Here is a 13,381-nt window from a genome sequence, read left to right as displayed (position 1 = left end):
TTTGAAGAGATTATAGTCGAAAACTTCCCTAACATGGGAAAGGAAATAGCCACCCAAGTACAGGAAGCGCAGAGAGTCCCATACAGGATAAACCCAAGGAAAAACACGCTGAGACACATAGTAATCAAACTGACAAAAATTAAAGACAAAGAAAAATTATTGAAAGCAACAAGGTAAAAACAACGAATAACATACAAGGGAACTCCCACAAGGGTAACAGCTGATTTCTCAGCAGAAACTCTACAAGCCAGAAGGAAGTGGCATGATATATTTAAAGTGATGAAAGGGAAGAACCTACAACCAAGATTACTCTACCCAGCAAGGATCTCATTCAGATTCGACGGAGAAATCAAAAGCTTTACAGACAAGCAAATGCTAAGAGAACTCAGCACCACCAAACCAGCTTTACAACAAATCCTAAAGGAACTTCTCTAAGTGGGAAACACAAGAGAAGAAAAAGACCTACAAGAACAAACCCACGGGCTTCCCTGGTGGTACAGTGGTTGAGAGTCCGCCTGCCGATGCAGGGGACACGAGTTCGTGCCCTGGTCCGGGAAGATACCACATGCTGTGGAGCGGCTAGGCTCATGAGCCATGGCCACTAAGCCTGCGCGTCTGGAGCCTGTGCTCCGCAACGGGAGAAGCCACAACAGTGAGAGGCCCGTGTACAGCAAAAAAAAAAAAAAAAAAACCATAACAATTAAGAAAATGGGAATACGAACATACATATCGATAAGTGCCTTAAACATGAATGGATTAAAAGCTCCAACGAAAAGATACAGGCTCAGTGAATGGATACAAAAACAAAACCCATGTGTATGCTGTCTACAAGAGACCCACTTCAGACCTAGGGACACATACATACTGAAAGTGAGGGGATGGAATAAGGCATTCCATGCAAACGGAAATCAAAAGAAAGCTGGAGTAGCAGTATTCATATCATATAAAATAGACTTTAAAATAAAGAATGTTACAAGAGACAAGGAAGGACACTGCATAATGATCAAGGGATTAATCCAGGAAGAAGATATAACAGTTATAAATATATATGTACCCAACATAGGAGCACCTCAATACATAAGGCAACGGCTAACAGCGCTAAAAGAGGAAATTGACAGCAACACAATAATAGTGGGGGACTTTAACACCTCACTTACACCAATGGAAAGATCATCCAAATAGAAAACTAATAAGGAAACACAAGCTTGAAATGACACAATAGACCAGATAGATTTAATTGATATTTATAGGACATTCCATCCAAAAACAGCAGATTACACTTTCTTTTCAAGTGCACATGGAATATTCTCCAGGATAGATCACATCTTGGGTCAAAAATCAAGCTTCAGTAAATTTAAGAAAAGTGAATTCATATCAAGCATCTTTTTTGACCACAATGCTATGAGATTAGAAATCAATTCCAGGGAAAAAAACGTAAAAAACACTAGCACATGGAGGCTAAACGCTACTAAATAACCGAGAGATCACTGAAGAAATCAAAAAATACCTAGAGACAAATTACAACGAAAATACGATGATCCAAAACCTATGGGATGCAGCAAAAGCAGTTCTAAGAGGGAAGTTTATAGCTATACAAGCCTACCTCAAGAAACAAGAAAAATCTCAAATAAACAATCTAACCTTACACTGAAAAAACCTAGAGAAAGAGGAACAAACAAAACCCAAAGTTAGTAGAAGGAAAGAAATGATAAAGATCAGAGCAGAAATAAATGAAATAGAAACAAAGAAAACAGTAGCAATGATCAATAAAACTAAAAGCTGGTTCTTTGAGAAGATAAACAAAATTGATAAAACATTAGCCAAACTCATCAAGAAAAAGAGGGAGAGGACTCAAATCAATAAAATTAGAAATGAAAAAGGAAAAGTTACAACAGACATCGCGGTAATACAAAGCATCCTAAGAGAATACCACAAGTAACTCAATGCCAATAAAATGGACAACCTGGAAGAAATGGACAAATTCTTAAAAAAGCACAACTTTCCAAGACTGAACCAGAAAGAAATAGGAAATATGAACAGAACAATCACAAGCACTGAAATTGAAACTGTGATTAAAATCTTCCAACAAACAAACGTCCAGGACCAGATGGCTTCACAGGTTAATTCTATCAAACATTTAGAGAAGAGCTAACACCCATCCTTCTCAAATTCTTCCAAAAAACTGCAGAGGAAGGAACACTCCCAAACTCATTCTATGAGGCCACCATCACCCTGATACCAAATCCAGAAAAAGATACTACAAAAAAAGAAAATTATAGACCAATATCACTGATGAATACAGATGCAAAAATCCTCAACAAAATACCAGCAAACAGAATCCAACAACACATTAAAAGGATCATACACCATGATCAAGTGGGATTTATCCCAGGGACGCATGGATTCTTCAATATACTCAAATTAATCAACGTGATACACTATTAACAAATTGAAGAATAAAAACCATATGATCATCTCAATAGATGCAGAAAAACCTTTTGACAAAATTCAACACCCATTTATGATAAAAGCTCTCCAGAAAGTGGACATAGAGGGAACCTCCCTCAACATAATAAAGGCCATATATGACGAACCCACAGCAAACATCATCCTCAATGGTGGAAAACTGAAACCATTTCCTCTAAGATCAGGAACAAGACAAGGATGTCCACTCTCACCACTCTTATTCAACATAGTTTTGGAAGTCCTAGCCACGGCAAGCAGAGAAGAAAAAGAAATAAAAGGAATACAAATTGGAAAAGAAGAAGAAAAACAGTCACTGTTTCCAGAGGACACGATACTATACATAGAGAATCCTAAAGATGCCATGGGAAAACTACTAATCAATGAATTTGGTAAAGTTGCAGGATACAAAATTAATTCACAGGAATCTCTTGCATTCCTATACACTAATGATGAAAAATCTGAAAGAGAAATTAAGGACATACTCCCATTTACCACTGCAACAAAAAGAATAAAAAACGTGGGAATAAACCTCCCTAAGGAGACAAAATACCTTCATGCAGAAAACTATCAGACACTGATGAAAGAAATTAAAGATGATACAAACAGATGGAGAGACATACCATGTTCTTGGATTGGAAGAATCAATACTGTGAAAATGACTATACTACCCAAAGCAATCTACAGATTCAGTGCAATCCTTATCAAATTACCAATGGCATTTTTTACAGAACTAGAACAAAAAATCTTAAAATTTGTATGGAGACACAAAAGACCCCAAATAGCCAATGCAGTCTTGAGGGAAAAAAACAGAGCTGGAGGAATCAGACTCCATGACTTCAGACTATACTGCAAAGCTACAGTAATCAAGACAATATGGTACTAGCACAAAAACAGAAATATAGATCAATGGAATAGCATAGAAAGCCCAGAGATAAACCCATGCACCTATGGTCAACTAATTTTTGAGAAAGGAGGCAAGGATATACAATGGAGAAAAGACAGTCTCTTCAATAAGTGGTGCTCGGAAAACTGGACAGCTACATGTAAAAGAATGAAATTAGAACACTCCCTAACACCATATACAAAAACAAATTCAAAATGGATTAGAGATTGAAATGTAAGACTGGACACTATAAAACTCTTAGAGGAAAACATAGGAAGAACACTCTTTGACATAAATCACAGCAAGATTTTTTTTGATCCACTTCCTAGATTAATTGAAATAAAAACAAAAACAAACAAATGGGACCTAAAGAAACTTAAAAGCTTTTGCAAAGCAAAGGAAACTACAAACAAGACGAAAAGACAACCCTCAGAATGGGAGAAAATTATTTGCAAATGAATCAATGGACAAAGGATTAACCTCCAAAATATATAAACAGCTCAATATTAAAAAAAACAAACAACCCAATCAAAAAATGGGCAGAAGACCTAAACAGACGTTCCTCCAAAGAAGACATACAGATGGCCAAGAAGCACATGAAAAGCTGCTCAACATCACTAATTATTAGAGAAATGCAAATCTAAACTACAATGAGGTATCACCTCACACCAGTTAGAATGGGCATCATCAAAAAATGTACAAATAACAAATGCTGGAGAGGATGTGGAGAGAAGGGAACCCTCTTGCACTGTTGGTGGGAATGTAAATTGATACATCCACTATGGAGAACAGCATGGAGATTCCTTAAAAAACTAAAAATAGAATTACCATATGACCCAGCAATCCCACTACTGGGCATATACCCTGAGAAAACCATAATTCAAAAAGACACATGCACCCCAATGTTCATTGCAGCTCTTTTTACAACAGCCAGGTCATGGAAGCAACCTAAATGCCAATCGACAGATGAATAGATAAAGAAGATGTGGTACATATATACAATAGAATATTACTCAGCCATAAAAAGGAATGAAATTGGGTCATTTGTAGAGACGTGGATGGATCTAGAGTCTGTCATACAGAGTGAAATAAGTCAGAAAGAGAAAAACAAATATCATATATTAACGCATATATGTGAAACCTAGAAAAATGGTGCAGATGAACTGGTTTGCAGGGCAGAAATAGAGACACAGATGTAGAGAACAAATGTATGGACACCAAGGGGGGAAAGTGTGGGGGTGTGTGGTGATGGTGGGATGAATTGGGAGATTGGGATTGACATGTATTCACTAATATGTATAAAAGAGATAACTAATTAGAACCTGCTGTATAAGAAATAAATAAAATTAAATTTAAAAAAAATCTTAATACTTAAGAAGATTAAGAAAAATCCTCATGTGAAATGTAAGATGCACATCAAAAGGAAGGACTCTTAGTTAATGCAAAAAAATAGATGCAACTTCAGAGAAATATATAAACATAGAACTGTTTATTTGTCTTACCTGATTAAATTCTGACAAACCTGGCATCCTGCAGTACATCTTAATTAAAGAAATAAAACCACTGTTAGTTTATTAATATATTTGAAAACATATTTAATGCTTATTCAGTAAATATCTGTTAATCTTCCATAATCTGGAAATCAGGGTTTACTGAGTACTCATACATCATCTCCCAAATATTCCCAGATGTCATTTACCATACAGAATTACATTGCAGCAACTATGATCTAATTAACAGAATACTGAGTTTGGAACCAAAATACTTGGATTTAAATCTCAATGATTTAACAATTCCTCTAAGCCCCAGTTTTCACATCTGAAAATAATATCTGAACCATACAGTTATTAAAATGATTTAGAGTGATAATATATGTAAAGTGTCTTATAGTATCTGGTACATTGCAGGATGTATAAAAATGGTGGCTATTGTTATTATACTATGAAGATAACACAGAATTCCTGAGAATTAAGTAAGAAAACATACATATACAATTTTAAAACCCTAAAACACTATCAAACTGAGGAACAGTTGGTATGATTATAATAATTATATTTATTAATCTCTTTCTTATGATTCAAAAAAGCCTTCTGGATTTGGGAGTTAGCATTATGATCATCAATGATCATATTTTAAGTGTGAAGAAGTTTTAACTAGAAAAGAAATCTAGGTAAAATAATGGAAGAAAAGGTAGTGTTCATAGAATCAATCATTCTAAATTATTCAGAGATGAATATTCAGGTCTTTCACTTCTTCCTGTCCCCAGTCTTTTAGAAATCTTTTTTCTCAGAAGCTTCACTTCAACAAGTTCCAAATGTGAAAGAAAAAGACGTTGTAATCAAGTCTATCAGATTTGTTTCTTATTAGGAGCTACAAAAAGAATCAGTAAAAGACAAACCTTTATCTAAATTTAAAATAGTGAACTACCACTCTTTTGCTGTGTTCCATAAGGAAGAAAACTGCATGAAAGCCACAGTTTTGAGAATCTTACTAGGATCTAAGAAAAAGGCTGGCATGGAAGGAATAGCCATAGTCATCCATCCATTTTTTACAATCACAAAATAAGAGAGACTGCTTTTTTCCCATAAAAAGTAGTATATCTTCGACCATTCATGGAATTATGATCACTGATACTCTTCTTGAGTCTGTGGGCTAATGACCTATAGTTTACCACTTTTCATGAGGTTCAAGGTGACTGTGAAGATGATTTTCCATTTACAGAGCAGTGGAAGCCACCTGAGCTCAATGTGCCTTCTACTACAGCCACTATCATATTACAAAATCTCACAAAAGATGAAGGGAAAAAACAAGGTTACCCTGCCTTTTTATTCTGTAAACATTTTATAAGCAGGTAAAATGAGGATTTCCAATCACGCGGCTTACCAGCCACAGGTAACTCAAAGAGGGTGGGACTAGTAAATATTTAACAAAGGCAAAGAACACTATTTTAGTCATCATCCCCAAAGAACTAGAATTTCAGTGGCCTCACCTGCTACCTTTCATGAGCATACAGCTGTGATTTCTAAACTTCAAATGAATGTAAGGCCAAAGGCTCAGCAGAATCTAAAAATAGAGTGGTCCCCCTAATTAAAATACTGCTCTCCTATTTTCCTTTCCTTTTAATTCTTTTCCCCCAGGGCAATGCTACCCAATCTTAATTTCATGGACCCGATTACCCTGGGGAATTTTCCATAGACCTCTCTTCCTCTATCTTTCACTGGCTGCTGTTTTGAACTTTGTTCTACAAGTAGAACTTCCAAAGGGTTGTCAAGAACTCAGAATAATCAAATGCAAATCATTCCATTCTGCTGCCCATTATCTGCTTAAGCAAAAAGCCTGCAGGAGGAAAAAATTAACTGTTTGCATAATCTGAGCATGGAGTCCTGAAATATCCCAGTTACTACATTCACAGACACTTGGGGATAAGGAAGTCACACTATTTTGAATATTCAATACTCAAAAGTTGTAAATTTTTTATCCAAACCCGGTGGAATGGATGTAGCACTAGATATTTCCCTGGTATCTATCCTCCCAGGAAGAGGAACAGGAACATCAAAGATAAAGCAGCAGAGTGAAATCTACCACAATATTAACAGTGGCTCCACAGGGCAAACAAGTCATATCTCTAAATTTCAGTAAACAGTCCTCCAAGTACTGTTGCTTTAAAAAGAAAAATGTAATTAAAAATTGTACCTGTGAGGGTCCTTTGAGCTGGGTATGATTTTGTTACATTCTCTCTTGTCGAACACTCCTTCAATCCAGGATTTCTGGGACTGAATAGAAAAATGTCATTATTTTCATAGTCTCATTAAATGAAAGCACAGTATAACCACAGTAGTCCAGGTAGGCAAGATATACTTAAATATAATAGACCCTAATTAAAATGCCAAGACCAGCCCCAAACCCCTAAGCATTTATTAGGTTCTATTACAGACAACATAGACACAAATAAGCCAATGTGAACACAAAAATATTCACAAAGTTAATTGGTCCACAATCTCATTTGAAGTGAAAGATCCCTAAATGCACAAAACCAAGGAAGTAAAGATATAGCGGAAGCATTCTCTTAATTCTGCCAAAAGTCACTTTTAAATCTTGTACCATAACCCTAAAGAATGAATATTAAGCTCTCAAACTTCAGAATTCTCACTTATAAAGTCCCACTTTGGCTAAGATTTGACAGGAAGCTGGAAAGAGTGTCAGAGGAGAGATGTAACCTCAGCAAGATTCTGTAAAAGAGTTCAATCTAAAACAAATCTGGAGGATATGTAATGGAGAATATCACACGTGTGCCCTCAGAAGGGAACTTAACTGAGAAACTGATTTCCCATAAATGCCTGATTCACAGAAGACGAGACTTATTTCCTGACCGATAACCATATGCCAAGAATCTCTCCCCATCCTCAAGACAATGAATTTACTGCTTAGACACTGGCTGGACGTCTCCCTCTTTGCACTCCCTGCCCCAAACCCTCAACAGACTCGCCTGTAGCTTGCTACAGCATGCATTTCCCAAATTCAATTCCTCTGTTATTCCTGAATAAACTCAATTTCTGATCATTCAGGCTTGCCTCAGTTTACCTCTTTATTTAGGCTGACAATTTGATACATATTGTATAAGCATGGCTTACCATTGGCTGAATTTCAAAATATCTGAATTCATTCAACAAATATTTTGAAATAGGCCTCCATATGGCATGCTGGGAATTCTATGGCAAATAAGACAAAGTTCTTACTCTGAAGGAACTTAGGATAAAAAGAAGGAAACGGATAACAAATTGACATCATTAAACTTCATGTGTAACATTTACCTATTAAAAATGGCTCCAGGGGGCTTCCCTGGTGGCGCAGTGGTTAAGAGTCCGCCTGCCGATGCAGGGGACACAGGTTCGTGCCCCGGTCCGGGAAGGTCCCACATGCCGTGGAGCCGCTGGGCCCGTGAGCCATGGCCGCTGAGCCTGCGCGTCCGGAGCCTGTGCTCCGCAACGGGAGAGGCCACAACAGTGAGAAGCCCGCGTACCGCAAAAAAAAAAAAAAAAAAAAGAAAAGGCTCCAGGGACTTCCATGGTGGTCCATTGGGTAAGACTCCACACTCGCAATGCAGGGCTCCTAGGTTCAATCCCTGGTTAGGGAGCCAGATCCTGCATGTGTGCTGCAACTAAGAGTCCGCATGCCACAACTGAGTCCACATGCCGCAATTAAGACCCGGTGCAGCCATAATTAATTAATTAATTTTAAAAAACCAGCTCCAAAAAGGGTCCCTAATTTAGCAGCCTATGTATACAAATTAAGCAAGCTATGCTCAACCACTCCCTTCTTTTAAAAGGCTAGACAGCTGAATCTAGTAGAATGATGTGGGCAAATTACTTTCTTCAGGCCTGTTTTCCCATCTATTAAAAAGGAGATAATAACAGTAATACCTACTGTTGGGCTACTGAAAGGAATTAAGGCTTAGATTTCTCCCTGGGACTTACTCGGGCTCAGTAAAGCTTAGTTATTATTATTGGTAATATCAAAGGTAAAAATTAGCTTTTTGGTTGGTAGCATGGGAACTTAACTTTGATGTATTTTTTTCATAGAAAAATACTTCCTGACCTCCAAATCTCCCTCCTATGACCTCTCATATTTCAAACGAATGACTTTTATGGGTCCATTTTCCCCCACTAGACTCCAGCTCCTACAGGCCCCATGCCAGTCATTTCTGTTGCCCCAGGGCCCAACCCAATGATTGTTGAATGAGCAACAAAATGAACACACTTAAAATAGAACTTCAAGAATCCATGTATACAATTTTCTCTCCAAGGGTGTAAACAGGAAACCTGTGCCATAACAAGAACATGGAAACATTCCTCCTGCAACTCCCATATCTTATCTCAAAACTACAGGAAAAGAAAAGCAGGCTTAATTTGCAAGTGTTTCAAACAATTCTTCAATTTAGAACTTTACTTTTTCCCCCTACCTCATAACGGTAGCCTTTGCAATATACTCTTCAGCACATATGGAAGAGGTCCCCCCATGTTCAGTTCAACAGAGAACTATTAGGAACCATATGTTTGTTAATTCTGATTCAATAGCCCAAATCTATTGAGGCCAAATACTCAACATGTGTTTGCCACTTGGAGCAGCACATTGTCATTGACGACAGAGAATATGTCATTTCTGCAACTATCATGACAGTCTTTAGAGACTGGGTGTTTTTTATATACTGGGGCAGGAGAGTTGTGTTTTAACTGTGGTTGTTATTTGGGGAAGGGAAAGGCAGAGGATAAAGAAGGGAAATAGTGTTGGTCTCAGGCTGTGTTGGTACAAATAGTTTGCCTTACCCTAAAATATAATCAGATTTTACATACAAGCCCAGGGCTGGGGAATAGCAAAGAAATGTCCAAAGACTAATCCTCTAATGGTAGCTATACATGAATTAATTCCTGATGTCACTGAAAGTATTTCTACACTGGGGCTTTTTAGGGTTTCCAGATAACAGATTCTTTCTCAGGGGAATCTCTGAGAAGGAATAGTCTTACAGGCATTCCTTGATTTAAAAAAAAATCCTTCTAAATGTGCATGGATTTTTTTTTTTTTAACATCCAGGGGACTGTGTGATTGGGGGTTGAAGGGCACACAGCTAACAAGTAATTTATTTTCTTTTTAAAAACTTTTCCATACTTAAAAAAATCTAACATTTAAAAAATACTTTTCCAGGTGAAACTACTTTCTTTTTATAGCCCCCACTCTAATATACATCACAGCACTCAAAATGCTTAACTGCACCTATTCAGTTGTTTTTTCCTTAACATTATTGTAATCTACTTCAAGATAAGCATTAGTTTATTTATCATGGAATCTATAGCATGCAGGGAAGCACTAGAATGGATCAAATAGAGAAAATATTTTCAGACTCCAGACTGACATTTTTTATTTTCTCTACACAGTCCCTCCCTTGGAGCAAGGACCTCTTCAAACTGAGTGCCAGGCAGATGGATTTCCACAGTGCACGATCTGTTGGCTGGGGAAACTCACCAGTGCAAAGCCAGCCTGTATACTTTGAAGACTCAGCTCAGGGTCTCCTACAGGGTTTTGTCCACAATCTGAGGGATACCTTGGGGGACTCACTTGATCCAAGATTAAGAGTCTCAGGCAAAGGGTATCCAAACCTAAAATAATCCAAACCCAAGGATCTGGCTCGCCAACACTGCCACAAGTTGACCTCACTGGTTTTCCGGTAAATAATCTTTCCAGAAGGCAGCATTTAGGAGTACTTCATAAAGAACACAAAATAACCTTACGTGTTTTCTTCTCTTTGGGTAGTTAGAGGGCACTATTTGCTGGTAATGATTTCTTTTTTCTTTTCTTTTTTAACATCTTTAATAGAATGTTAACTAAATAACTCACAATTCCCTAAAATGCCACTTCTCCTGTTTAGGTGAGAAATTTATATGAAATTTTCATATACTGCCTTGTTGAGCAAAAGCATTTAGAACTTCAGAATGACTGTTTAGATTATATAAACTCATGAGTACCTGAGTAAAACATTTATGAATTCTCCACAGAGTCTAATGGGGAATTAGAAGAACTCAACAGTGACCTACTTAGTAGAGCATATCATAAAAGTTCAAACTAAAATACCATACCCCATCCCTCCACTCCCCAGATTGGTGAAAGCCCTCTTTATGTTAGTCCAAAATCACAATTTCAAATGGCAATGAGAAGACATCCTTTCCTCTGTCACACATGCTTCAGCCTTATTCAGTATCCTAGGGAATTAAACTTGCAAACAAGATGTTTATAATTTCAGATCATGTGAAATCATTTTGATAAGAAGGGAAAAGGAAATGGGAGGTTTCCCTTTTGGGTGTTCTTTACAACTGCCCGTGGAAAGTGAAATACAGAGTTTAACTGAATGCTGGGCCTATTTGTTGTATAACCACTCTAATCTATTAAGGTTTCCAAGTTAGATATACTCAATTTCCAATTTCCACCCAGCAAAATATCCACAAATATGTTATCCAAGTACACAGATGGCCTTCATTTATGCTACAAATATCTTGTTAAATTATCCAAAACTTTACTAGGACTACATCCAAGTGAACTACATAGTCTAAAAAACAACTTCTTGGAGTGAAGCGTCACTATTAGTGGAGCTATACTCAAATAACTGACTTTTAGAAAACCCACCATCCTCTGAGACAATAAAGCCTTTATTAGGAATTACAGGTTAAAGGCAATTTCATTTATGTCATCCATAGTAAGCTTTATTTGTACAATGAAGATTACTTGTTTCATTTTCTAAGTGTAACACGGCAGAAAGAACAATGCTTCTTGAAATTCCATGCAGACACATACCACATATTTAACTTGGACAAATTCAAAATCTTTGCTGAAAGACTGAGAGAGGGCTTATCATATTGAGTGAAGTCAGTCAGACAAAGACAAATATTATATGATATCACTTATATGGAGAATCTAAAAAAGATACAAATGAATTTTTTTACAGAATATAAATAGACTAACAGACATAGAAAACAAACTTATGGTTACCAAAGGGGATAGCGGGGGTTGGGGGGAGGTGGGAGGGATAAATTAGGAGTTTGGGATTAACAGACACACACTACTATATATAAAATAGGTAAATAACAAGGACCTACTATATAGCACAGGGAACTGTACTCAATATCTTGTAATAATCTATAATGGAAAAGAATCTGAAAAAGAATACATGCATATATGTGTGTGTGTGTGTGTGTGTGTGTGTGTGTGTGTGTGTGTATAGCTGAATCACTTTGCTGTACACTTGAAACTAATACAGCATTGTAAACCAACTATACTTCAATTTTTAAAAAGTGGAAAATAAAAAAGAATGAAAGAGGACTAGAAGAAAAAAGGTGAGAAGAAGATATAAAATGTTGAAGTATGGACAATATCAATGCCATTCCACATTCAGGAGTATACTATGCCCAAGAGCAGCAGTTCTCAAACTTTTGGGGTTTAGGACTCCTTCACGGTCATTAAATTTACCAAGGACCTCCAGAAAGCTTTTACTTATAGAGTATAGCTACCAATATTTATGTATTCAAAATTAGAACTGGGACTTTTTAAAGTATTTACCCATTAGTTAATTTAAAAATAATTATGGTAAACCTATTACATGTTAAAATAAATAAAATATTTTTCACGAAAAATATTTTTAAAAGGTTTATGAGAAGAGCATTGTATTTTTGTCTGGCTTAAGACAGCTGGATTCTCGTATCTGCTTCTGCATTCAATCTGTTACAAAGTGTTTTTGGTTGAAGTATATAAAAAGAATTGGCCTCACACAGACATGGAGCTGGAAAAAGAAAATAGTATTTTAATAGCCTTTTTAGATATTATGGATTTGTCATGTAACATCAGGAAAACTCCACTGTATGCTCATGACAGAATGAGTAAAACAGGGAAATAATGTACCGTTATAAAAATAATTTTGGGGGACTTTCCTGGTGGCACAGTTGTTAAGAATCCGCCTGCCAGTGCAGGGGACACAGGTTCGATTCCTGGTCCCGGAAAATCCCACATGCCGCGGAGCAACTAAGCCCGTGCGCCACAGCTATGAGCCTGCACTCTATAGCCCGCAAGCCATAACTACTGAGCCCGCATTCCTAGAGTCTGTGCTCCTCAACAACAGAAGCCACCGCAATGAGAAGCCCTCGCACGGCAACGAAGAGTAGCCCCCGCTCGTCCCAACTAGAGAAAGCCCATGCACAGCAACGAGGACCCAATGCAGCCAAAAAAACCCCAATAATAATAATTTGGGGACTTCCCTGGTGGTCCAGTGGGTAAGTCTCCACACTCCCAACGCAGGGGGCCTGGGTTTGATCCCTGGTTGGGGAACTAGATCCCGCATACATGCCGCAACTAAGAGTCCACGTGCTGCAACTGAGTCTGCGTGACACTACTAAGAAGTCTGCATGCTGCAATGTAGATCCTGCCTGCCACAACTAAGACCCGGCACAGCCATAAATAAATAAATAAATAAATATTTTTTAAAAAGTAATGATT

At 37.3% G+C, this 13,381-nt stretch overlaps 1 protein-coding gene across 2 annotated transcripts in view; it reads right to left on the bottom strand.

Annotated features, from left to right (window-relative positions):
• Nucleotides 1-13,381, bottom strand: part of TRPM6 (transient receptor potential cation channel subfamily M member 6) — a gene marked incomplete at its 5' end in the record, with an annotated part of 195,376 nt that overhangs the window by 111,679 nt on the left and 70,316 nt on the right. For both annotated transcript variants that reach the window (XM_082843245.1, XM_082843244.1), the window contains 2 exons: nt 4,852-4,890; nt 7,043-7,122. In XM_082843245.1, coding sequence (XP_082699371.1) covers nt 4,852-4,890; nt 7,043-7,122 — 119 coding nt within the window. The remainder of the gene's footprint in view (nt 1-4,851; nt 4,891-7,042; nt 7,123-13,381) is intronic.

The sequence above is a fragment of the Leucopleurus acutus genome (genome assembly GCF_964270905.1).
Source record: "Leucopleurus acutus genome assembly, chromosome: 7".
Classification (NCBI taxonomy): Eukaryota; Metazoa; Chordata; class Mammalia; order Artiodactyla; family Delphinidae; genus Leucopleurus; species Leucopleurus acutus.
Note: the sequence above shows the minus strand (reverse complement) of the source record. Positions and strands in the feature narration are given on the sequence as shown.